The sequence below is a fragment of the Orcinus orca genome, chromosome 6, assembly GCF_937001465.1.
Source record: "Orcinus orca chromosome 6, mOrcOrc1.1, whole genome shotgun sequence".
NCBI classification, from domain to species: domain Eukaryota; kingdom Metazoa; phylum Chordata; class Mammalia; order Artiodactyla; family Delphinidae; genus Orcinus; species Orcinus orca.
In genome coordinates, this window is record NC_064564.1 from 77,049,532 (window position 1) to 77,077,330 (window position 27,799).

The 27,799-nt window shown below is 42.2% G+C and overlaps 1 protein-coding gene across 2 annotated transcripts in view; it reads left to right on the plus strand.

Moving 5' to 3' along the window:
• PCSK5 (proprotein convertase subtilisin/kexin type 5) overlaps positions 1 to 27,799 on the plus strand; it is a 445,528-nt gene that overhangs the window by 341,043 nt on the left and 76,686 nt on the right. For both annotated transcript variants that reach the window (XM_049710824.1, XM_033440255.2), the window contains exons 21-24: positions 9,811 to 9,913; positions 16,005 to 16,141; positions 22,689 to 22,895; positions 23,232 to 23,300. In XM_049710824.1, coding sequence (XP_049566781.1) covers positions 9,811 to 9,913; positions 16,005 to 16,141; positions 22,689 to 22,895; positions 23,232 to 23,300 — 516 coding nt within the window. The remainder of the gene's footprint in view (positions 1 to 9,810; positions 9,914 to 16,004; positions 16,142 to 22,688; positions 22,896 to 23,231; positions 23,301 to 27,799) is intronic.

Consider the following 27,799-nt stretch of genomic DNA (forward strand, 5'->3'; position numbering starts at 1 on the left):
ACTCACCTAAAGGAGAAGCCGGTCGTCCAAGCGTAGCTCCTACGCCACCGCGGGGCCCAGAACCCCATGCTCTGCACCCGAGCGGGTGAAACCCTGCTTCTCGGGAGAAGCCTGTGTGCCTTTCCAAACTTCTACCTCAGCAGCCATAGCTCCGGAATTTTCCACAGCTACTCGCAGGGAAAGCTGCCTTTGCTCTGGTATTGGGAGGCTGGCTCCCGGGGGCTGCTAATTACGTATGGAAATGACCTTGCGTGCGTGGGTTGCGTCTCGCAGCTGAATTGCTTTGAGAGGTCATAGTTCTCCATCTCCAGGGTCATTAGTTTCAGTTGCCTCATTGCCACCGACCTGTGCAGCCAGTACATTCTTCGAGTCCCCTCGGGGGAGGGGCGGGGGGTGGAAAAGGCACAATTCGGGATCCAATGAGCCCAGGGTTTGGGTGATGTTCAGAGAGAGAATATTTTGACGCCTGACTTCCTTATTTGGTCAAATGAAGATGATAGCCCCTACCCTACCTTATTAATTTGAGGTTTAATGAGGTAACATATTCAAAGTACCTGATAATTACAACTACCATCCTGTCATCCACTGTGAGAGGTGCTTTCAGGTCTGTTTTCTCACTTGATCCCCACCACATTCTGTGAGAAAGAAAATATCATCCACAGTACACAGAAGAGGAATGTCAGGGAAATATGTGACTTGATTAATGTCAGGCAGCTGGAAGAGGAAGCCAAAATCAAACCCAGGTGGGGATGACTCCAAAATTTGCGCATTTATCCAAAACAATGCTTCCTACCACGCTGGCACTCCACTGTAGGCACACAGCAAACTTTGGTTCCCTGCTTTATTTCCATACTTGAGTCTTTCCAAAAGCACAGTTTGGTCACTCTCAACAAAACATATGGCAGCCTCCCCTATGAATTGGGAGATTGGGATTAGACGTATATACACTAATATGTATAAAACAGATAACGAATAAGAACCTGCTGTATAAAAAATAAATAAAATAAAATTCAAAACAAACACACACACACAAAAAACATATGGTAGACTGACTCATCAAATGCTTCCCCGGTCACTAAGGGACTGAGGTGTTCTGGGTGCCATGCTCCATTCAGACTTGTCCCTAGACAAACGAAACCATCTCTTAGAAGGCAGCATCTCCTGCCCGAGGATGGGGAGCGTTAAGGATGACCCAATGAAAGACTAAATTGCCAGTTACCTGCTCAGGTGCAGGTGCAGCCCTAGGCCTTGGAAGGCAACTTCTTTCTCTTTCCAGGAGATTCTCTTTCTCTTAATTAGCAGTTAGGCTGCAACTTAGCACCAGCAGGCAGGGCTTGAGGAAAGACTAAGGAAGGGCGAGGAAAGACAAAGACAGCACTTTGGATGTATTGATGCAGAGCAAGAGAAGGAGAGTAATTTGAGGATGTTCCCTCCCATGGGCACTGGAGTTGGGGAAGGGACAGCAGTGGTGCCTTGAAGGGTTTAAGAGCAAGAGTTGTTTTTGTTTTGTTTTGTTTTACGTTTGTTAACTTAATTTTTTCATTTTAATTTTTTAAAATTTTTATACAATTTTTGAAGGTTACTTTCCATTTACAGTTACTACAAAATATTGGCTATATTCCCCATGTTGTGCAATACATCCTGGAGCCTATCTCACACCCAGTAGTTTGTATCTCCCACTCCCCCACCCCTATATTGCCCCTCCTCCCCCCACTGGTAACCACTAGTTTGTTCTCTGTATCTGTGAGTCTGTTTCTTTTTGTTATAGTCACTAGTTTGCTGTATTTTTTAGATTCCACATATAAGCGATGTCATACAGCACGTGTCCTTATTTGTCCGACTTATTTCACTCAGCATAACGCCCTCCAAGTCCATCCATGTTGCTGCAAATGGCAAAATTTCATTCTTTTTTATGCTGAGTAGTATTCCATTGTATATATTGGGGGGGTGTATATGTATATATATCTCACACCTTCTTCATCCATTGATCTGTTGATAGACACTTAGGCTACTTCCATATCTTGGCAATTGTAAATAACACTGCTATGAACATTGGGGTGCATATATCTATTTGTATCAGTGTTTGGGTTTTTTTTTGGATATGTACCTAGGAGTGGAAGTGCTGGGTCATATGGTAGCTCTATTTTTAGTTTTTTGAGAAACTTCCATGATGTTTTCCACAGTGGCTGCACCAATTTACATTAAAAAAAAAAAGAGCAAGTTTTAAAAGCGGTTATTTAGGGAGGCTATTTGGGTAACCATAGCAATGAAAGTACAGGACAACAAGTCTCATCTTTGTGCCTGTGTTCAGGACTTCCACCATCACAGAAAACATTTAGATCATATTAAGCTCCTTGGGAAGGACTTTGGGTTTTAACCGATTCACATGCTAGGACCCTTGTTTAGTTCAAAAGTGTCAGGAAGACTCAGTGGGCCACACCGCTGACAGTTTCCCCTGCCATCTTCATCACCCCCAAAGTGAAGGGGAATGACGCAGCCCTTACGGCCTGATAGCTCCCCTGCTCACTCACTGGCTTACGGGAAGCTCTAGTCAACAACCTGTTCTTTCAAGTCACTTTCTCAGTAAGTGTCTCCCAAGCATGACCTGCCTCAGGTAATGAGCCATGTTTCCCAAAAGGTAAACACGTTATTTTCTCAAATTATGATCACTTACTTCCAGCACTGGGTATTGAACCCCACATATCCCCTCACCATGAACACATCACATTCTGTACAGTTTCTCCCACGAGTAGTGCCTCTGCAGGCACAAATGGTGGGAACACTGGGGGATAAAATCTTACCTCTGAGGAGGAGAGGGATGGAGTGCCCAAAAGAACCTGTAGTGAGTCTAGGCTCACTTACAGGGAGAGCAGACAGCCCACTAATTAGAGAGACCGTCAAGACACTTTGCACACCTCCAATGGGCAAGAAATGGATTCCTACCCACTGTACACTGCTTACGGGAAAGTGCTCATGGCTTCCCTCACCCACACATTCAACAATAGGCTTTGTAAATTTATCTTGTTTAAATGCAGATAATAATCACACTCATGCCTCTTGTCTTCTCTTGTGTCTGATCTTGGAACCAACTGTTCAGTGCCTTTTTAATTTTAGCCTCCCTAACTAGGAAAAGAGTGACTTTTCACTAACATAAAGACAGTGCAAAATTCTCTTAATTGAGCAGAAGAGATATAGGAAACAATCCATCTATACTAGATTTTCATATAAATTGAGGGACCAGAGAGAAGCTACTATAATTCTGGTTGTAAGCTATTTCTGAGGAGACAGTTTATTTTGGTTGTGGACAGCAGTTAAAAGGTATAGAAAATCCCTTTGCAGAGTTCCAACCAATTATTTTATTCATTCAAAAAAAAATTGGGGGATTCCTCTTAAAAGCTTCTAGCCTAGTGGACAAAATAAGCTGCTTGTAAAATATCAATTCGATAAGCAGAATTGCCTTTTAATAAATGGTGGCCATTTAATGAGAAAATAAATTTGGAAGGTATATTCAATCATTGAGTAAATCTGCTTAGAGCAGTAGGCCAGCTCAAAGTTCATTTGTTTACACAGTGAATTCCTTTTTGATACCCTTACCTCAGCAAGTGGTTTGGAGGAGGCATGTACTCAGTTCTTTCTTTTTATAAATAGCAAAGCTACTTGGAACTCCAAAAGGGGAAATGAATTGATACCAGGGAAATATTGCAGAAAGAGCATGGCTCAGACTCGGACAAACTTGAGTCACAACCCAACTCTGTCACTCAGCTAGTTGAGTGAATTTATGCAAAATCGTTCATCTCTCTGAGCCTTGGTTTCTCATTCACAAAAGGGGCTGTTGTCTGGCTTAAACATTACCTATTACAGATACATACAGTATTTGTAATACGGTAGGCGTCGATGAATGGGAGCTCGTGCGATTGCTACATCACTACTCTACTCAGGTGTGTTGGCCAAGACTTCACTTTGCATACATTTTTTTAGCAGCCTGACTATGGTCAGGGCCCAAACTGCAGGGAAAAACTAAAAGGATCAACTCTTAATTCCTTGCTCTTCGGACAGCATGCAGGCTGAGGGAAACTAACCATTTGCGAGTGTGTTGGATCCACATTTTACGATCCATCTTTTTGCAGGAGTGCCAGCCTACGGGGGTGCCAGAGTAGCGTTTCATAGCATCTGCACAAACCACACAGAAGAATACTAGCACCTGAGAATGAAAAAGCAATGGGATCAGGAAGGATAAGTCTCGTCAATCAGAAAAGCCTGTGGGGGAGGAAAAGCGGAAATCACTAAGAGGAGGAGATAGAGAAGCAGTAGCCCCAGACACCTCCAGGCTGTGGAAACAGAACTCTGCTTTGAGCTGCGTGATGTTCACTCTGCCTTTGTAACTTCTAATGGAAAGGAAAAACAGTGTTCCATCTGCCAGATGTCTCCATTTTCACAAGCTTTATCCACTTACTCATTTATCTCCATTAGCACAGGAGGTCTCCCAAGACTCAGTTTAACAAACTGGCTCCCCAAGACGGTTGGTGCTCTTTGGACCCATCCCCAAAGGCAGAGAATCCTGAGGTTTTTAGTTAAAATCAAGTATTGCCCTTCTAGGGAATAAACTCATCGTGTAGACGTGTGTGTGTGTGTGTGGCAAAATGTATTGTGTGTAACATAAAATTTACTATTTTAACCATTATTAGTGTACAGTTTTACAGCATTAATTACATTCACATTGTAGTGCAACCCTTATCACTATCCATCACCAGAACTTTTTCATCTTCTCCAGCTGAAACTCTGCACCCATTAAGCAATAACTCCCCACTTCTCCGCTTCCCCCAGCTCCTGGCAACCTCCATTTTACATTCTGTCCCTTTGCAGTTGACTACTCTAGGTATGGCGTATAAATGGAATCATGCAATATTTGTCATTTTGTGACTGGGTTATTTCACTTAGCACATGTCTTCAAGTTTCATCATTGTTGTGGCATGTGTCAGAATTTCCTTCCTTTTTAAGGCTAAATAATTGTGTAGACTTTTAAGTGAAGATATTGCAGGCTCAGTTGATGGCCTCATATTCTGAACTTTGCTATAAAACTTCACACTTCATGAGGCCTTAAAAACTGAATTATTTCATTAGTATATAACTGGTTGAAAGTGTTACTGTGCATTTATTGTAGCTGGTGGAAACTAATAAATATATGGCTTTCTTTTCATGAAAACTGTCTGCACACAGTGGTATCTTAAGTTGGAAACTAGTTGTTGGCATCCTTGCAAAGAGACAGTATTATTTGATTAGCACTTCTGGTTGTGGAAACATTCAGGAAAGTCACATTCTATGAGACCTGGCATCTGAGTGATAAGAGATCTACAAATAATTCAGTAACACAAGGTTGCTCACTGAAATAACCAGATCAAAGACCAAATGGCTGATTTCTCATCCAATGTCCCTCTTATTTTCTCTTACTAATCACCCTTGCTAAAAAGCTGTTTTAAACTCACATCATAATCTACTTATGTGTTTATTAGTTTACTGGGCTTATATATTTATTTGCTTAAATATTACTGACTCTAATCAGTAAAAGAAATATTACAAGGTACCAAAGAAAGCAAAGCATTTTAGCCGGAGACATGAAGCTCTTCTAGCCATGTAAGCCTAAAAAATATTGCTATGTGAGTCTCAACCATGTTTGGTAGCTGCAGAGGATGTAATCAACGTTTACCTATTCTGGGTGATTTCATAAAGTTTATTTGTAACTTAGACTTGTTAACACAAACACATTCTGCAATGTCATCAAGAAGTGGAACAGGCGGGCTAAGGCACTTACTTGTGCTTGTAAACTTTTAAATTTACAAGTATTAATTTTTAAGATGTGTCTTCAACTGCTGAGACATCATTCCTCCCCACGAGACCCTACTGCCTCAGTGTCCTTTGAACTATTATAAGATGAGATGAGAAAGAAACTAAAAGGGGGATGAAAAAATTTTGATGACAGGAGAAAGATAATTTGGACATGATAATAATGGATGAAGACACCAGAAGGGAGAGCTTGGAGGCTGAGGTGGAGAACAAAAATATTGACCCCGGAGTCTGTGCTAAAGTGATTTTTCCTAAGAATTTTGTATATCACGCCTGTCATAAACATTCAGCTTCATTGTGCAATGAAAACAGATGACAAGAATTTACTGCTCCAACAACCAAAAAAATAGCAACTTGACTACGTCCTTGGAATCTGGTTTCTTTGCTTTCAAATGTGCAGTGGAACTCTTGTGCCTGCAAGGGCTGGGGGCAGTTGTTTATGTAACTCATTGGACGTCTACATAAATATGAAAAACGGGACAGGTTTCTCTATTCTCATCTGTTCTAAAGCCAGAGTTGGCTCTCAAGTTAAGAGGCATGCAGACTGGAGAGAGATGCACAGTTTAGCTGTCTTATGCTGATTCTCTTACATAAGCTTCTAGGTTATGAGATTTTCTCCATTTTGTTTCCAAATGGTAGGAGGAAAAGACATGTTTTAAGAGTCACTTATCAGGGAAGAAAAATGCTTCCAAAGGTTTTAGGTTGGGGAGAACTTTTATAGATCCAAGGATGGTGGGAGATGTGAAGAAAGGACTAAAGACAGACTGGTGGAGAAATATCCTGAGGAAAGATTAAGAGCATTAGCTGGAGAGAATGGCCAAGAAAAAAGACTAACTTCCTCAGAGACAGACGACTGGTGAACATTCAAGAAGATAGGAATTTTGACATTGAAAAAAAGGATGCTGGGGAAACAGTATCTTATCAGAAAATTAGGTAGTGAGGTCATATTCTGAGAAAGAATGGGGAAAGAATGGTGGGACTGAGTCTTGGGAAGTGTGGACCAGCCCAAATGAGGAATGCAAGAGGGAACTAAACAGATGAATGAAGGGATGACCAAGCAGCCTAGGGCACCACCTGGGTAAGCTAGACTCATAATGGGGCATGAGAAGGTTGTGTCTGGAGTGGGTACTTGAAATCTCAGAGATGGGGCAATTCCAAGTGATGATTATATCTAAGGTGGCACTTTGTCAGCACCAACAGAAGCCATAATAGTTGAGCAGATCAAGGAAGTGCAAGGCCAAGCTGTCAGTGCCACCTACTGGCTTACGGAAGCCAATGAGGAGCAAATCAGATACAGAGGAGAGTTTAAAATGTTCACAGTAATAACTGAATAACCCTTGCTTGACCTAGCCATGCGTCATCTGTGATTACAAAGGAGACTTTGGGTGTAGATGTGGGATAACTTGCAGAGCCAGCTAAATAGCAGTTGATTTAGCAGACCAAGGTATATTTAGTCTAAAATCCTACCCTAGCATTGACTCTAATATATCATGAAGATTAAGGTAAACAGCTATCAGGAGTTGGGAGACCCAAACCACTGTCTCAGTTCCTATAGGCATGGACGCCAAGGCAAAGGAATGGTCTTTGCCTCTAGGTCTAGCAGAGTCCAGCGTATGCCCTTGTTCTTTGTTTCAGACTTTAACCTAGACTGTCCAAGAGGTCAAAGACATGTGGCCAGCATTTGCATTATATCTCTTAAAAATCGTTCCACTCAAAAATCTTTGAGAAGCCAAGAACAGGGCCTATTTAATTTCTATATCTCTAAATCTCACGTAGTACCTGGCATATAGATGTTCAGAAAATATCATGGAATGAATGAGTGAATGAATGAGTGAGTGAGCTGTGCTATGATCCTACATTTCTCTAGAATACACTTTCTTTGGGTTTAGGAGCCTCTGTAACCCTCCCCCATTCCTGTTCCACGCAGCACACATCTTGTGAAAGACACATAGCTGTCATCTAACTCTGTAAACACAAATTGCTTTCATCAGCCGTGTAGGCATGATCTACTTCTTCCTAGTTGGTCCACCCTGGATCCTCTGCTCTTTATCTGGCTGATGCCTGGACTGATGACTGCTCCGTTGGTTGTGTCTTGCACAACAAAAGTGGAAGAGATTTCAGCAAGGGCAACAATTAAGAGGGGAATGGGGGAGTCTGAAAAAATAAAAAAAGAAGGCTGCAGAACTATAATGCCTGTGTTGAGTGAGACAGTCGCATCTTGATGTCACCACTCCTGCTAGACAGAAGCCCCAAGTTTTTTCTGCCTCAGGACTGCTGATTACCAAGAGTACACCTAGTCCATTCTAACACCTTTACGTGATTAGTAGAAGGCGCCCCTTACAGAGGCAGAGGCTGTCCAGCTTGGTGGGATGAACATGGAAGGGGGGGGGATTTCCACCTCCACTTGACCATTTGAGAAGGCACCTTGCACAGTGAACAACCTGCGCATTTACATTCCTTGCCCCCTCTTGTTCCTCACTCTTTAGGGGCTAGGACTTCTGGGAGTCACTCCTGGGCTAAGAACCACAGTCCCATTCTGAAGGTTATGTATCAGATTTCTGGTCCACACTGTACCTCGGCAACTATTAGAAGGCACAGAAGAACAGAGTCCAAGATGTGCCGCGTGTTGCCACTGTTAGATGCTTGCATTGCTCTGAGTATGTACTTTTCCCCATTAGTTAACGAAACGAATAGAATAACTCTCTGTGAAAGGCTTTTTCTGCCATTAAGGGCAAATTCTGGTTGCCTCTTCATTTTCACTTTTGTGGTTTAGTGCTAGCAAGTGGAAGACTTATGTAGGTAAGGTTTACCTTACCCAACTCTGCTAGTGCAGTAAAGCTATGGGAAAAGGCAGAGGGGTAGACTTCCCTACACTCCTCACCAGTCAGGTCCAAGTTTCCAGGGCTTTTTGCAAGGCAACTACAATAAATCAGGCAGTGAACCTTGGAGTCTGCGTAACACCCCTCGATCAAACCGAGGGTGCGTCTTGCTCCCACACTCTTCTGGCTGGATCTCAGATGAACAATGTTCAGACAGGCTTAGGGGCTGTGAAAGTTGGGGCTGATGTGGGAGGCAAGTGAAGGTTGTGACTCTACTGAAATCTGAACCTATATTTTCTGGGCACGATCAGTTTCCAAATCACACAAAGTGGCTCTTTGAATCAGACTGAAGACACTTTTTGACTTTTTTTTTTTAAGACAATGTCAGAAGAGGATGAGTGTAGTGTCAATAGAGGGTTGAATTCGATGAATAGACACCCATCATGAGGTTATCACCTGCAATGAGGTTGGCCTCTCTCCACCACCTTTGCCATGGGAGAAATTTTTTAAATGTCCACAAGTTCATGAGGCTCAACTTGCTTCATGGAAAGTTCATGTGGAAAGGCCTCATCTTGGTCTTTCCTTGGGAGAGATAAACTTTCTAAGTCAATGAAGAATTCTCTGGCTATCTCTTTATCGTTACTCTTTCAGGGTGAGATGCAGCTCACATCTGTCCAATGTCAGCCAAGATTCAATTCCCATTTTTGACTAGTAACCACAATCCCCCCCCAGAGCGGTGGGACAAGATCTGGGTGGGTCCTGCCCGTGGCTTGACTTCCACCAAGATTATAACTGGGCTCATCATGGGCCAGGAGCCCTCAGGTTTTAACAGGAACATTAGTAGGAGCTCAGTAAAGGGGTCTTACGGGGTGCCCGGCCCCCCACCCCAGCCTCTCCCTACTTATAAAATCAGTAACACATGTTGACTAGATTCAAAATTATGTCATGCCTCATGACTTTTTGAGGTTCCAACTTCCGGGGCCCTTGGGAGAAGAGCAGACTGGCTGCTGAAGCCATTCAAGGTCTCTTCTCTCTGTGTTGTCTCCATCGCTTTTGGGCAGCCACAGAGGGAGCTGGCTGCTCTCAGACTGACAGCCCAGACAGCACTGCCATGCAGAAATGTGATAAACAACTAGATTTTGTTCCCCAGGAGAATACGTCGACGAGCACGGCCTCTGTCAGATCTGTGAAGCCTCGTGTGCCGAGTGCCGGGGGCCAACCCAGGAAGACTGCACTGGCTGCCCCAGCACAAGGTGAGCGACCTTTCTTGTATCTCCTGGGGTTGGGAGTTCATGAGATGCAGGAGGGAGAGAGGAGGTGCCTACCACCTAGAAGCACCCCTTGGGCCTACAGGAAAAAGAATCAAACTCCTTCCCCTGACAGAGAAACCTGCTGTGGTCTGGCCCAAGGTCAGAGGTCTATAGTGTCCTCCCCCTATGATGCCCCGTAACCACTGTGAGAATCGGTTCCCTGGACACTACAGGGGCTTTCTCATCAGTGAAGGTGGTGGTGGCTTTGATGCCTAGAATCTCATCCCTTTCTGCACACCCATCCCTCAACCATCATCTCCATCTGCTAATAAAATATCTACCCCTATTTCTAGAGTTAGTTCAAGGGTGAACTGTTCTATGAAAGCATTTTTTTTTACCTCTTTCCAATAGAATTAACCTCACCCTCTTTATGTTCCCCTGTGCTCTGTACAAACTTCCATAAGTGCACCTGTGACATTTTCAGACATTGACTTACACTTCTACTTGTTAGACTGTAAGCCCCTTGAAATACTCATCTTTGTACCTCCATTACCTATCACAGTGCTAAGAAAACAGTAGGCACTCAATCAGTGTTTGATAACTGAATGAATGAGGAAATAGTAAGTATCCGAATGGGATGAGCATCTTTGCTAATACATTGAGAATTTATAATGAAGAGAGTTGGGAGCCCGTTGCATTTTTAATCAACACTCCTCTAATTCTAGCACTTAATATTTGTTGGCCTCATCTTCTCTGATAAATGCGTAGGAAGCAAGGTTTCTCCCAAGACCAGTATAATGAGGCTGCTCCAGTGGCAGGTGAGTCTCTAGGATGGACGTTCCCTCTGCCTTGAACAACAGTCATTTCACCTAATTTTTTATCAAGACTGTAATACCCTGAGTAGGAACTGTAGTGTATTTGTCTCCTTATTCCCCTACAGTGATCAACACATAGTCGTAGTTCAATAAATGTATGTGTTATTGAACTTGATGAAGTGTGTAATTAATATCATGAGCTTGGTTCTCCAAATAGCTCCCTCAGAAAGAGAAAGAGAGAGAGTGAGAGGAGGGAAGGAGGAAAGGAAGGAAACACAAAAGAACAGTCTTATTAAGAATTCTTAATGCTGTGATAACATTTTCTAAGTGTCTCTTTAAGATACCTATGCCTCTTGAGTTTGCTTTAAGCCAGCTTCAAGGCATGCTATTAGATACAGACAACATTTTGAAAATAGGTCCTTTTGCTCCTCTAACTCTTCACATCAACAATCAAATGCCATTGCATGTTTGGACATCTTTGAACCAAGGGAATTTTTTAGCACTTGTTTAATAGGGCAGCTACCATCGTCCAGTGTACATTGTGGAAGTTATGATTGTCCCAGGCTCACCAGAAGTGAGAAAAAAATTCAGCTACCATCAGTGGCCATTTTTTTAAGAATCGAAGCTCACTGGTACAAGAAGATCAGAGGTACACCTCCTGCGCCACTTGAATAGGCTTTAGCAACCTATTCTTTAGCTTTTGAAGATAGAAAAGCATGTGTATAGATCTCAAACCAGGTGTCCTCCTGGAAATCCTATTGCTCAGGAACAATTTTCTTCTCATCCCCCTGAGCGCTCCATTTCTTTCCCCATTTCTCTTCCTTGATGTCAGTTACTTGCAAATACATCCAAGAAAGGGTACCGCATCATGGCAATGAACTAGCTGACTTTTCTTATCTGCATTTTCCAGAAAGGGGTTAGAAGATGAGGAGAAAGAAATTATTTTGAAAGACGGTGTCATTGACTTATTTGTCCTCAAAGGGCAGCCACGTATTTTCCTTAAGGTTTTTCCGAAGTATTTCCTTGAGTGGAATCAGGTCTACTCAAGACGGTCTTGAGCACCTGCTTTATGTCCAGCTCAGAGTTAGGTGCAAATCCATGGATTTTTATAGGTGGTTCAGGAGGTCAAAGTCAAGGGCTGGTGAAGCACTCAGGGACCAGAACACTGGGGGAGATTTAACACCCTAGGCCTGAAGCAAACCCTACAGCCATAGAAGAAGGGATGCCTGACAGAAACTGGAGCTGGAGGGAACATAGCCACTCCAGAATCATGGGAGGAGGAAGCCAGGTTGTGGCTCCAGTGGAATAAATACCCCAGTCTCTCTCTCCCCCCACCCTCAGATCTCCTACTGGTGTTTCCCTGTCTGAAACACCTGGATGCCAATGGGGAACACCATTTACAAGTGAGGGAAGTGAGCTTGGGGACACGGTCTCTACTGGGCACTTCCAGGGCATAGCAGGTCAGAGAATGGCAGAAAATGGATCTGGGGTGGGGGTAAGGGGTAAGGTGAGGCAAACAGAATAAACTATTGGTCACTCTGAGTTTCTTCCTATTCTTAAGCTTTTGGGGTATCTCCAGTCCTGGCACAATAAAGGTCATCCCTAAAGTTTTTATCTGGGAAAGAAATGTTAACCTTTAACTTAGAGGTTTTCTTCAAAACAATATGAGAGGGAAGTAAATCACTGGGGATGTAGATGAAATAAGATTGGCCATGTGTTGACAATTATTGAAGCTGAGTGATGAGTACATAGGGGGGGTTCTGTTATGTCTTGTTTATTTTATATATGTTTAAAATTTCCATAATAAAATTTGAAAAAATAATTTAACTCTGAAGTTGTTTTAAAGGAAGTTGAAACTTGAAAACTCTGTCTTCATCTCCTAGCTTTCCCTCTACATTTCTATAAACCTTTGGGTTTATCTAGCTCCTTCAAGATGATTAAAAAGTTGGGGGAAGCAAGTATCGTCTTTGCCACCGCTATTTAACACATCTAGCTCTGTAATGCCATGGTCCTCACTGCATGAGCTAATTTCCCAACCCAGTCCTGAAGGAACTGCGGAGTCTATGAACTAATTAAAAGCATGTAAAAATTTTCTGACCCACCCTCAAATGTTTTATTTGATCTGTTTCAAGAATTCAGGGAAAAAAATTCCTTTGCGGGATTTCATTCTGTTACAACGTTAACGTGCCAAGAAATTACAGTAAATGCCCTTGTGATGGCTTTAGTTAGACCAAACCAACGATCAGCGCAGAGGACCAGCTAACTCTGACTTGCAACTCTTCTGTTCCAGTTCACATCTCTCTCGCTCTCTCTCTCTCTCACACACACACACACACACACACACACACCCTGGGGCTTCTGGAAAATTTAGTTCCAATGTTGAGAACTTCACCTCTGCCCAGCTCTTCAGCACTTGGTTTTGCCACCGTCTTCCTTTCCATGAGCCTGTTGGACCTGGAATGGTTCACAGCTTATGAAAAGGCCAAGAGCGTACGTGACTTGGGAAGAGAAGGGCTTCCCCTGCAGAGATGAGCTTGCCTGAGTGTCCTAGAAATCCACAAACCGGATGATTGGTGGTCCCAGAGATGGCTTGAGTTCGCTTTAAAGAAAATTTTCATCAGCCCCATGGGGCCCAGAACAACATATCTCTTCTCCCCCACTAGGGGAGATTTGTTGGTGGTGGTAGAAATCTGTGTCACTTGAAATGGGACTTTTCTTCAAGTTCCTTAGCAATTGTTCTTGAGCGGGATGGGGAGGTTACAAGAGATGATGTAATTCGGTGCCTTCACTCAAGCACGACTGTTGTCCTTATCATTCGATCTTTATAAAGAATCACGTTCTTACAAAAACTGGGTATGTCACCTGTGCTTTCTTCAGGGTAGAGACAGAGGGAGGTGGTTTGAAGCACAATTATTTGCTTGGTACTTTCTTAAAATAAGCTCTCAAGTAAGAAAGACAGCCCCTTCCCTACATAAACATGGCAGCGCTACACCATCTGCTTCACCTCTGTACCCACCCAAGTTCGCGAAGTGTTTTAAATGGTTCCAACCATTGACAGTATTAGATGACCTCTCTCAAGAGAAATAATTGCCCCAAACCCATCTGTCATCTCTTCCTATAAAGAACAAGATGTACTTTCCATCTCTTTTTCAACTTAATTTAGCAAGAAAATGAACCTTCACAAATAAACATGCCCCATTCTCGTTTTCAGTGGAGAACAGAGTAGTTCACTTGTTTAAAAACCTCAGAAAGCTCTTACATAGTTTTTTCTTAAAGGGAGGTTTTTGTTTTGTTTCCGTTTTTTTAACTAGCCACAACCAAATTATTCCTTGACAAATCTTCTAGCTAAAAAACCAGAGCAAGGGTGGGACCAGGATATTCCCAGCTGGCATTAGTGCCATCAGCTAAAAGTCTGGAGCACAGTCTTCTCTTTACGGGTCATGGTGCAGGAGATCTGTTTTGACTTGGACAACCAGCTGTGTGTGCATGTCTGGTTAGGGCTGGGATTCCACACTCTGCAGCAGGCCAAAAGGACTGTTGACTCCAGTGACGCTGGGTATGGTGACCAGAGCCTGAGGGGCTGAGGATCCAAGAACGAGGTGTCCTTCTCGTATGCTTGGCCTTAATCCCATTCTGTTTCCAAACAGATGCAAATGACACAGAATTTCAGGGACAGTTGGAAGACTGCAACTGCAGCAACACATATTCAAGATGCCTTGTCCCCACCCCAATTTCCTCCAAACCTGGTATTGAAATGCCAATCCTCCATTTAGGGCTGATTCTAGCTCTAGAAACAGAGGGATTTAGACAAGTTAAATACCACCCCAGGAATGAGTTGCTCAATACCTACACCTGGCCTTCTGTGTGACATCCAGACTGGGGAGAGAGAGAGAGAAAAAGCCTAGCTTTGTTTGCAGGCCCTCAGTGGATGCCACCATCACACCCTTCACCCTCACGACTGACACAGTAACTACTGCTCTAAGGGAGCTCTCTGAGATGCCAGTTTGGCATCACCTGTATTACTTAGGTAGGAATCATTTAGCAAATTCCATAGTAACCCAGACTACCACTGAGAAGCTCTCCAAGTATGCTCTCTAGACCAGCACCATGAACATCATCTAGGAACTTGTGAAAAATACAGAATCTCGGCTCTCTCCCCACAGAAACTCTGAGGGTGGAGCTCCCCATCTCACTTCATCCATTCACATGACCCATCTTACTCTTGCACTTAGATATTGTGGATTTTCTTCTGAGGAAAATTCTTGGACACAATTTACTTCATCACATTTGCTCTTGGGATTACTTCCAAGGGAAAGAAGAAGCAAAACTTTGAAAACATTAACCATCACATTGTGGTGTATATATATATATATATATATATATATATATATATATATATAGTATGTGTATAAAACCAAAGGTTTTAGAAGCCCACATGCTAACTTATCTGCAGTGCCCTTGTAGGTGATGGCAAACATGGTCAGAAAATAGAGACTGTGGTACCCTATACATCAGGAAATACTTGCAAAAATGACAGAGTTCAACTATATATAGAATAGATACCTAATAAGAACCTACTGAATAGCACAGGGAACTCTATTCAATACTCTGTAATCACCTGTATGGGAAAAGAATTTTAAAAAGAGTGGATATGTGTGTATGTATAACTGACTCACTTTGCTGTACAGCAGAAACTAATACAACATTGTAAATCAACTATACTCCAATAAAAAATTAATTTTAAAAAAGGAATCAGAATTCATGGATTACTTGCCATATGTGTAGGTCAAGTTTATAAGTAGCACCTAAACTACAGGATGGTGCTTCTTTGGGAGCCCTTGGACTTGACATTCCCATTGCAATGTGTGGGCATGCTGATAACTAAAGAAAGAATATTTACTCCAAGGCCTCTGGATTCAAAAACCCATCTAGTGTCTTCAAAGTTCAAAGACCTCCATCTGAGTGTTGGCCGGGTTTGGCTGGAGCCTACAGTGTGGGTTTAATCCCCGGGGTACTGGTTAATTTGTTTGAAACCAGAATCAAGATTACATCCCCAGCCAGTTCCTGGCATGCCTGCTGTTGGGTCCAAATCTCTGGCCAAGGATGAGTACATGACCAATATTCCCCATGTTCAAAGATGATCAGTCCCAGGCATCACCCTTGTTTCTCGAACAATGAAACCAAGAATGTGCAGCGAAACACAAACACCACATGTTCTAGTACTTAACACCATTCCATAAAGTCACCCTTACAAACTCTAAAAGTCTGGTTTCTTCTAGGATTTTTGATGATGGTCGCTGCGTTTTGAACTGTCCCTCGGGCAAATTTGAATTTAAGAACCAATGCCATCCATGCCACTCCACCTGCCAAGAATGCCAAGGAGATGAGCCCTCCAACTGCACCTCCTGTGGAGTAGGTGAGGGAGTCTGGTTGCTTGCTTCTTCTTCCTGCTGCAAACCTGCTCGCCCACTGGACATTATTTGGTTTGACTAAAAAGCTTCATCTCTGGGGAAAAGGGGGTGAGATTAGACAGCTGTCTGTTCATTAAAGAGTATGTACAACCTTGAAGTTTCTGCTTGTTGTCAGGACACAAGTTCAAATTGTTGGAGACACAGACCCGCTGCCCCTGAGGAGATGAGAGAGAAACTAAGAGATGTCTTTCCAGAGAAGAGGAAAGAAAGGGCATGCAAACACGATGACAGACATGAGCTAGACAAAACTAAGACTCATTGAGGTGAAAGTGAAAAGCTAGGAAATTAAGGCAGACATATTTGGTCTTTAAGAGAAATAGCGTAATAGAGGTTGGGTCAGGGTCTCCTCAGCCCTGAGCTATGCCATTTAGAAGTTGTCAGAGCCCTGTGGGAACAGAGTAATCTTTTCCAAACACAAATATGACCTTTTCTGTCCCAGCCTTAGCAATGCTAAAGTTTCTGCTGTCATTAAATTATACTCCATGATCTCTCAAGTCCTCTGTAGTTTGACCCTTGACTCCTCTCCAGTCTCCCTACATATGTTGGCCCCCACTTTGACTTCATGGGGGACTAACTCATATCTTATTTGACCTACAGAACACTTTAAAATTTGAGCCAAATTGGGAAATTTCAAATAAAAACCTGGGTTTTTGGTTTCTCTTGAAAACTTGGAAGATCTGGCAACACTGCTCCATATGGCCCCCAAATGGTTGACTGGAGACCATCGGGGCTGCTCTCCAATTCATCACAGTCCCCACCCCTCCCAGCTGTCTCACTAATCTTGAGGCTCTCAGTTACCACCATCATGACATTTACACGGTTTTTCTAATAGGAGAGAATTATTTAGCTTCGTTCTTGCTTGTAATAAAACCAAGAAAAATGCAGAATAAATGAAGAGCATCGTGCATTTGCAGAAAAATGAGAGATAACACATTTCTTTGTAAAAATTAAAATGATTTCTTTGTGTTTCATATATAGACAAAGTATATCTGTCAAATTTTACCTGTAGCCTGCTTATTCTGTTCCCTTTCTCATCTGTAAGATGGTGATCATGGCTGCCTTCTTCTAGGATTATTATGAAAATGAAATGAGATAAAATAATAAAGCACTTAGAATGGGGTGGGGTGCATAGGAAGTACTCAATAAATATTAGCAATTCTTATTATTATCACTACTATTACTACTGTTACTGTTTGTACCTGCTTGCTCCTGCGAGCATTTCAGTCTCTCTAGCTGTTCAGACTTCCCTTGAGATGTTCCGCAGCCACTGTCTACCTGATCTCCTTCTATTCATCCTTTAGGCCTCCATTTCAATGGCATTTCCTCAGTGAAGGCTGCCCTAACCTTCTTGTCTAGGCTAAGCCCCCTTCATGTGAGCACCCTTGGAGCCCAGCACTTCCCATTCACAGGCCTCCTCACCCTTGCTATCTACCTTGTCCATCAGACTCTGTGCCCTGTAAGAGCAGTCAATGGTTTCTACCTGTTTTCTGCCGTATTTCAAGCACGGCACAGAATCTGGCATATAGAAGGCACACAGTAAATAGATGGATGAATGTATGGTTCAGTAGAAACAATATCGATCAGAAAACCTGGATTCTAGTCTCGGCTTTGTCACTAATAAACTAGAAGACACTAACCCAATCACTTCACCTCTTTAAGTCTCTCCATGTTTGTAAAAAGGAGGAGAATGGACAAGATGGCATCTAAATTCCCTTTCACATTTAAAACACACTAAATCTTCATATATATACACAGCTAAGGAGTAGCTTAAACGCTAAACAAGTACCTAAAACGTTCTAAGCAACCTATGGCTACTTGGACCAATCCACACATAAAATGCCCTGATATTTCTTCTGTGTTTTCTATTTCAAAGTCTGCGTTTAACCTGTTCTCTTAACAAAATGTATTGTGGTGCCAAGGGGGAGAGGAGGTAGGGGAGGGAAGGACTGGGAGTTTGGGATTAGCAGACGCAAATTATTATATGGGACGGATGAACAACAGTGTCCTACTACATAGCCCAGGGAACCATATTCAATACCCTGTGATGAACCATAATGGAAAAGAATATGAAATATACATATATATATGTATAGCTGAGTTACTTCTCTGTATAGCAGAAAAAAAGCACAGCTATTTTTGTTACATTTGTTAATATCACCACTGATCTCATCAGAAAAGTCTGAGGATTGGGGAGCTGTCGAGCTCACAAGCGCATGCGATAAACACAACATTTAAATCAACTATACATCAATAATTTTTAAAAATGTATTGTGCCCCTCCCACGTATAAGTTACTCTACATGGGTACCACGGAAAATGCAGTAAATAATAGCATGATATCACTTTCAAGGAGTTTTACGATCTAACAAAGGGGTGTGTCCTCATGTATTATAAAACAGGAAGATATTAGATAGAGACTGAATGAATGGTAGCAACCCTACTACAGGTCACTACTTTCAGCGGTAGCGAGAACAGGAGGCTCCCTGAAGAGGGAAATGTTGAGCGGGTTCTGATTAGCAGGGTTTTCTGCCTGTTAAGACTGTACTCTCCCAAGTCCACACATTAGTGCAGCTAATCCATGAGGCAGCGCTGCAGAAGACAGATGATGGAACGGATGCAGTTCTATATCAATAAGCTTTATTCAAAGCCTGAAATTCCTCTGGCTAGGGAGTCCCACCTCCACACATAAGCCTGTCCCATCTCTTTGTAGAAATTTCACCCCTTGCTTAATTGTAACTTTGTTAATGTTGGGTCTGAATCCTTTTGGAAAGGCAGATCTGCAGCTCTATTAGTGAAAATCCACTCTAAACTCTCTTCCAGGTTTATCCTCTACCAAACTGAGCCCGAAGCTAACTTCTACAATCATACAACAGCTTCAGTAAGCAAAATGTTGGAGTAAGCTTCATAAAGTTTATTTTCAGAGTCCCTCAGCCTTTCTTTCATCCTCTCCAGCATTCCTGTTCCCTTCCTACCTTGCAACCCTCAACCTTCCTTTCCTCCGGCAGACATCCAATGCCTTCACGTTGGTCCACCTTCTCTTCTAACAAAATCGGTTGCCCAGAAATACTCTGGAAGCAGTTAATTACTCCTCAGTATAAATGAAAGCCAATCTGAACCTCTTTTGGAGTTCCTTGATTTTTAACTCTTGTCTCCTATTACCTCATGAACGGCTTTGTCACATAACAAAAATATCAGCACTTCTACTACAAGAACCGGCCTCTCCCCCCCATCATTACATGAACTTAAGTTCTGAGACTCTGGGCAAGTAGCCAAAAATTTACGCATGATATTCGAATCACTGAGGTGTCCAAATAGTCATCCAAAGCTAAGTGAGCTGCCATGCTATCAAGCTAGTAGAAATAGCAAATCTCGGCATAATCCTGAACCAATCACGTGGGAGAGCTGGCCATTGTTAAGGCACCTAAGTGACTTCCTTTTGCACGGTCCGTGTATGTTAAACAACAAGACCCTTTACATCTCTGTCCTTTAAACCCGAATTATAATACCCAGAGGGGTCCAAATAGCAAAGCCATATCTGAACAATAAAAATGGAATGGGAGGGACGTCCCTGGTGGTGCAGTGGGTAAGACTCCACACTCCCAATGCAGGGGGCCTGGGTTTGAGCCCTGCCCAGGGAACTAGATCCCACATGCATCTGCAACTAAGAGTTCGCATGCCACAACTAAGGAGGCACCGTGCCGCAACTAAGGAGCCGGCAAGCTGCAACTAAGACCTGGTGCAACCAAATAAATAAATAAATAATAAAATGGAACTGGAGAACATTTCCTCTAATATCTGAACCCATCATCATTCATTTTTAAGATAGTTGGTCCAGGGACTTCCCTGGTGGCTCAGGGGTTAAGAATCCGCCTGCCAATGCGGGGGATACTGGTTCGATCACAGGTCTGGGAAGATCCCACATGCCATGGAGCAACTAAGCCCATGTGCCACAACTACTGAGCCTGTGCTCTAGAGCCCGTGAGCCACAACTACTGAAGCCTGCAGGCCACAACTACTGAAGCCCGCACATCTAGAGCCCGTGCTCTGCGACAAGAGAAGCCACCACAATGAGAAGCCTGCGCACCGCAACGAAGAGTAGCCCCCACTCGTCGCAACTAGAGAAAGCCTGCACGCAGCAGCGAAGACCCAACGCAGCCAAAAATAAATAATTTTTTCTTTTTTTTTTTTGCGGTATGAGGGCCTCTCACTGTTGTGGCCTCTCCCGTTGCGGAGCACAGGCTCCAGACGCTCAGGCTCAGCGGCCATGGCTCACGGGCCCAGCCATTCCGCGGCATGTGGGATCCTCCTGGACCGGGTCATGAACCTGTGTCCCCTGCACCGGCAGGCGGACTCTCAACCACTGCGCCACCAAGGAAGTCCAAAAATAAATAAATTTAAATAAATAAATTTTTTAAAAAAGATTGTTGATCCAGTTAGATATGTTGGAAAAATAGGAATATTGACAAATATGAATTCACTCACTCATTCATTCAGTCGTTCAACAAATATATATTTAGAACTCACCATAGGCAAGCTTCCCTTAAGCCTCTGGATCTTGATTTGACATCATGTGAAGGTGTAGGGAATGTATAGCAACAGCTGGATGGAGGAGAGGGTTAGCTTTTCACTGCTCTCCCTAACATATTCCTACCTACATGTGAGAAGGTTGGCACTTTGTAAAGCAGAATCTTTTCTCAATGAGTCATGGTAGAAATGAGAAGAACAAAACTTGGAAAGTTGACCTTTTTGTGGTCTCCTGAGATTCGAGGTCCCACCAGATTGGGGTTTTGTGCTCCACAACCTTGATCTATAGCTGTAGAATCGCCAAATGCACATTACATCCTCCCAAACGCTCTCCTTCCCTTAGAGGATAATGTTCTTCCAGGTCTGACCTGGAGACTGCAAACGCTTTTTTCTACCACCTCTTTGGACACTTTCTTTATTTTCTTTGTCCCATGGGAACCAGCAGACTTCTGGCATGAAATCACCATCAGAAAAAAGGGAGCTTCAGGGTCCATAATCCAAGGGTGTGATTTTTAAATTGTATTTGAAATAGGGCTTTAATCACATAAGAACATTAGGTTAAAACCTTTGAAAGTGCCTAGTTTACAGGTTAAAAACTGTCGAATGTGAGCAATTTCATGTGGTTCAATCTAATATTCAATATTATACTGACTTTCAGATTTCGCACTTGTAACATGGGGTTAGTGCTATCTTTACAAATTCAGCAGCCTTGAAATTTAAAAAAAAATATTTATTTATTATTTTTTTATTTTATTTATTTTTGGCTGCATTGGGTCTTAGTTGTGGCACACAGGCTCTTCGTTGTGGCGCACGGGCTTCTCTCTAGTTGTGGCCTGCAGGTTTTCTCTTCTTTAGTTGTGGCATGAGGGCTCCAGGGTGTGTGGGCTCTGTAGTTGTGGCGCATGGGTTTCAGGGTGGATGGGCTCTGTAGTTTGCAGCACGCAGGCTCTCTAGTTGAGGCATGCAAGCTCAGTAGTTGTGGCACGTGGGCTTAGTTGCCCCGCGGCATGTGGGATCTTAGTTCCCTGAGCAGGGATCGAACCCATGTCCCCTGCATTGGAAGGCAGACTCTTTACCACTGGACTACCAGGGAAGTCCCAACAGCCTTGCATCGTGAAGTTCAATGGTTCTGGGTCTTCGTGTGGTAGATCACATTATGAGTGAATTCTAAACCCAGTTATTTTAGGTAATGCAGATATTTTCAGAGCCAGGGGCATGTGGGAGACCTGATTCAGAGAAGATGGATGCCCTGGGCACACTTAGCACAAGCAAAAACTCCAGGGGGTGGGAGGTAGGAGGCCTCTAGGTGCATCTACATTAATCTTATGTGTTTAAGTGTATGATTAGAACTGATTAGAATCCTTTTGCATTGATTATGATAGCTTGGAATTGATTAGAATTTTCCATTCCCTCCAGGGGCAACATTGGGTCTTCTGCAGGAGCAGATTCCCACAGTCTCATACTGGGAGTACTGCTGATTCTTTCCTTGTAGAGTCCAATGTTGACAGCCACTCAGAACTTCCAGGAATTCATATAAAGGAGTCAAAGAGGCATGTTTGGTTGAGTGCTTCAATAGACTGTCAGTACAGGATTGGTAGCTGTGCAAAACGTCACTCCTTATACAGTTAACACAAGTGTGTGATTTTGATAACAGAATTCAAAATCATTCTAAAAGATTGCACTATCGTAGAAATGCCTCTATCATCAAGCATTTGTTTATTCTCATGGGATCTCTATAGTCCCCAACTCTGTGAGCTCCTACAGACACCAAAAGGAGCCCAAGGAAGTCTCTTCAACTACAAGTTCAAAGATACTGCATTTTCTATTCAACCATTTTTATCTTTCTGGTCTACTGGGAGCAAAAGCAGTTGGTCATATCTTTTTAATAAAATGACTTCAGTTATATTACCTTCATGGTTAATTTTGTACATTTTCCTTCTTTTAATTTTGCTCATTTCTATCTGTTTAGATAAGCACGGCCGAGAGCGGTTCCTGTACTGGGGAGAGTGCCGGGAGAACTGCCCCACAGGCCACTACCCTGACGAGGGCCACACCTGCCGGCCTTGCCCGGACAACTGTGAGCTTTGCCACAGCTCACACGTCTGCACACGATGTGGGCGTGGCTACTTCCTGGTGCCCTCCAACCACACCTGCCGGAAGTTAGAGTGTGGACAAGGTAAGGCTGCTTCATCACTTATATACCCAACTATGTTCCCAGAAACTGAACTTACTTCTTTAATAAATAAAACCTACCAACTTGATTTCAAAACTAGTTGCATGGCATACAGTCCAACTTTGTGCTGTTTGTACCCAATCAAACTAATCTAATCTATTAAATTTATAGAAGGAGATAAAATGTGGGTGACATATATCCTCAATCATGGTCGTGGGTTTCATAATGGCTCTATGATTTGCTTGAAAATAAGCTACATGCCAACATATTTTTATAGCAACTAATGGGTCTCCATTCAGTGAAAATGAAATTGTGCTTTTTACTCCTCTTATTGTATAGGTGAAGTCCAAGACCCAGACTACGAAGAATGCATGCCTTGTGAAGAAGGGTGTCTGGGATGCAGTTTAGGTACGTCATCTCCCTTTTTCCTTAGAGTTGAAATAACTGTGTCCTTCTTCACACATCCGCATCCTGTCATTCCTTCAACAGGGACTCTTGTCATTGTTGTCATCATCACTGTCACCATCAGTATCCATTAAGTAGGCTCACTTCCACGTAAACAGGGTCACAGTGAGAGATGCTCCCTTTTGAGACAATGGATAGGTCACTAGTCTTCGCGAAACTCAAGTTTAGGAAAGGACAGGTATCTTTTCCTCTGGTTGTTAGCTAGTTGGCAGGTGATACCTACAGCAACCACAGTTCAGGGTGCCTGGGACTCGGCCTCTGCTTAGCCTCTCAAGGTGACAATTTTGAAATGAGTAATGGTGGGAGAGAAATAAACTCAAGCAAAGAAATACATAATTACTCTAACTCACTCCGTATATGAAACACAAAAGCTTTTCAGAAGTTTGGGAATTTTCCTTTGCAAAAATGATTCTACTGCTTGGAGCCCAAGACAATCTTTTGAGAGGAAAGCAACATGGAGTCAGTAGAGTTTAAAATCCCCATCATACAATGAAAAGCACTTGCCAGTCTTCCGTATAATTCTCTAGTTCAAATTACTGCCTTCTCCTTTCTCCCCATGCACGCCTGGTTCTCCTGCGGAACAGGGTGTATCACACAGCACCATTGGATTGGACGTAAAATGAAAAATCGAGAGGCCACCAAACTCCAAGAGTGTATCTTAATGTAAATTTAGGCAAGATATTGACATAATTGGCACTTGGTCTTATGGATCTTTGAAAGGAAACCCAACCCAAATTAAAGATGGATCGGATAATCTTTCTTCATAGAGTTTCCATGAAACCCTGTGACTGGTTGACTCATGCTTCTAAAACTTCAATGTGCACACACATCACTAGGGGGATTTGTTAAAATGCAGATTCTGATTCAGGGGTCTAGAGTGGGGCCTAAGAATTTGCATTTCTAACAAGTTGCCAGTGAAGCCCATGCTTCATAAAGCACTCATGAAGTTGCAGGGGGTTAGACTGTGCCAGGATTAAGTAGACTTTTCATTGGCCTTACCTAATAGATTCCCTTAATTCTTAAATATTATACATGAGTTATAATTTATCTGATGACCATCACTATCTGTCTGCCTTCAATGGAAAGACGTATTATCTATAATATATGTAACTACAAAACAGAGTTTTGAGGAACTGGAATACCATTCCCCCATTACCTTCCACTATACAATGGAGCATATATTATTGGAAAATAAAATATAATAATAACTCCCACTTAAGAAGGGGGTAGCACTTAGAGTCAGAGATTTAAGGATAAAATACTAATTTTCTGGGAAACAAAAATAGATCTAAACTAAGTAATAAAAGTATTAAAATCTAAAAGATGAGTAAATCCCAGTGTTTCTTGTGAAGAGATGGGACGTAGCCTTTCTTACAGGGAGCAATGATAAATGTTTTTGACTACCTTGATTTCACTTTTTTGTCCATTTTGGACCATATTTGCCCATTGGTTTGCCCATTTTCCCTGCTAAATTCTGTGGTCTCTTTTTATACCTCTGCTGTCGTGTGTTATGTGTCCATGCTAACATCTTTATGCATCATGGAGGGGGGTGTGTGTGTGTGTGTGTGTGTGTGTATGTGTCTGTCTGTCTATAAAATCTCAAACGTATGATTTTGGCTCTCAGGTTTAAAGAGGTGGATGAATGTGTGTGGATCAGTGAGAATCTTGGCATGGGGGTGGGAACAGTAACAACCATGATCTGTATTGTACCCACCCTTCTCTTAGCTGATTCAGTTAAAGATGAGACTGAGATGTCTCTCCTGGATGATGAATTCCATAGCAGACCCCAGCAATCTGGGGACTCAAAATCCAAAAGAATCAGTTTTCAAAAAAAGAGATAAATTAGAAAGTTTGATTCAGTTTACAAAGTGCTATTAAAATACTTCATTCCCTCCTTTAAGAGACTTCAGTTGTCTACTATGTGCAGAGTGCTGGCCTGGGCAGTGGGAATTCAAAGGTGATATGACTGTGATTCTGCTGTGAGGCCCTCTCTGGCTGCCATAAGTGACACACCTGGAACCAAATCTTTTACAAGTCAAGCTGCCAGACTAGAGAGATGTATACAGTGTAGTAGGATTGCAGGAGAGGGTGACATAGAACATTCTGCTAATTTCTAATTTGAAATTGGAAAATTTCTCTTAATTTATTAACTCTCTATATGTTGAACCTTATTTATTTTTGTATTGTCTTAGCTGAAATCAATTATCATCTTACCTCTGAAGCTTTTGTTCATCTTTCCAATAGAATTAACTCTTTGTGCTTGTTTCCCCTGGTTTGTAGGCCAATGATAATACTTTTTACTGCTGATTTGTGTAATATTTGGTGTGTACACATCTTTCTGCCTAGAGAGTAAACTACTTCAGAACAAACTCTGTGACATATACCCTGCTCCCACAAGAACTAGCAGCATGTCTAGGGTATAATAAAAGCACAATAAATGTGTAAACGTTTGTTGAATTGAATTTGAGGGTTGCCCAAATTCAAAGCAGAGATGCATGGCTCAGGACACACATGGATTTAGATACGTTTTCTCTAGTCAGACTGTGTCTATGGGCCTTTTATCAGGCTGAAAACAAACGGATAGCATTTTACATAATATCGTTTTATTCTAAGAGGATTTGATGCCAAATTCTTTGTCTTTGTAACCAATATCTTAAATGGAAATTTCAACTAAGATAAATCTAAGTGTTCTAAATTACATTTCTTCATTAATTGAGAGGATAAGCAAATAGAATCATTTTGACACTTGACACTTGACTATAACCTAAGATTTGGGGCCCATACCTACATCAGCATTGACTTAATGACTGATTTTAGTCAAATTGCATAAGATCTCTTTACTTCCTTACCATATCGATAAAATAGAGATTAATGTGCCTTTATCTTGGCTCAGAAATGGGTGATGAAACCTGATTAATATTTGCGTACTTACTAAAACAGCAATAGTCCCTACTCTTGGGGGAAAATATACACAAATTTGAAAAATTTTAAGTTACTGAAAGAAAAAAAACCAAGCATATTCACAATGTTATTCATTGTGGCATTATTTGTGGTGTAAACTATTCTAAACAACCTAAATGCCTTCTTGTGGAAGAAACTCATTGAATCAACTGAAGGACACATACGTAATGGAGTACTATGCAGCCATAAAAGAGCAAGGTCTGTATGAACTGACGGTGGTTTTACGATACACTGTTAAGTAGAAGGCAAGGCGCCAAAAGATGTACATAGTATGCTACCTTTTTGGTAAGAATAGATGGTGAAATAAAACATATGCGTATATGTGTGTGTATATATGTATATATATATATATTATACACACACACATATATACATTTTTTACTTATTTTTAAATAAGAAACACAGAAAAGATACATCAGAAACTAATGAAAATGCTTACCTACAGAGAAAAGTGTAAAAGGAATGGGAGTGAGCCTTTTCTAGGTATACCTTTTTACATAGTTTTGATTTGAACCATGTAGGTGGGTTACATATTCACAACAAATGACACAGTAATTAGTGTGAATGGGCTCCCACCAGCTAATCTGGGACAATTTGAGCATCAACCAAAAAAAAGATGATAAAGATTACAATTCAATTAATAAAAATAATCTGTGCATCAAGAATGATATTTAGGGGGCTTCCCTGGTGGCACATTGGTTGAGAGTCTGCCTGCCAATGCAGGAGACACGGGTTCGAGCCCTTGTCTGGAAAGATCCCACATGCTGCGGAGCAACTAGGCCCGTGAGCCACAATTACTGAGCCTGCACGTCTGGAGCCTGTGCTCCGCAACAGGAGAGGCCGCGATAGTGAGAGGCCCGCGCAACACGATGAAGAGTGGCCCCCACTTGCCACAACTAGAGAAAGCCCACGCACAGAAACGAAGACTCAACACAGCAAAAATAAATAAACTCCTACCCCCAACATCTTCTTAAAAAAAAAAAGAATGATATTTAAAGAAGAGAGGAAGGAAGCGATGGGAAAATAGAAAAAGGGAGAAAGCTCTTTACAGTAATATTTCACCTGCTATATATCCAAGGGAATAATTAGAGTATCTTCATTTTACATCCCCTAGTGTATTGATTCGAGGGAGAACTATGAGTGGATGCTACAATCTTTAGGTGGAGAATTGTTCGGGAACACAATAATCACACAGACTCAAAGGACTTCCATAATTACTAGTTAACTACAATGGAGGGATTTGCTGATACCAACTTAACCAAGTTATTACACTTAACATTACCATCATTAGTTCCATACAACATAACATCATGTGTTTCCTGATGTGATATATTAACAATATCACCTAGGAACCTCGACGAAAGTGTCTAGACCAATGACTTTCAACTGGAGGTGACTGTGACGCCAGGGAACCTTTGTCAATGTTTTGAGATATTTTTGATTGTCATGGCTGGGGAGTTTAGGGATGAAATGTCATGATG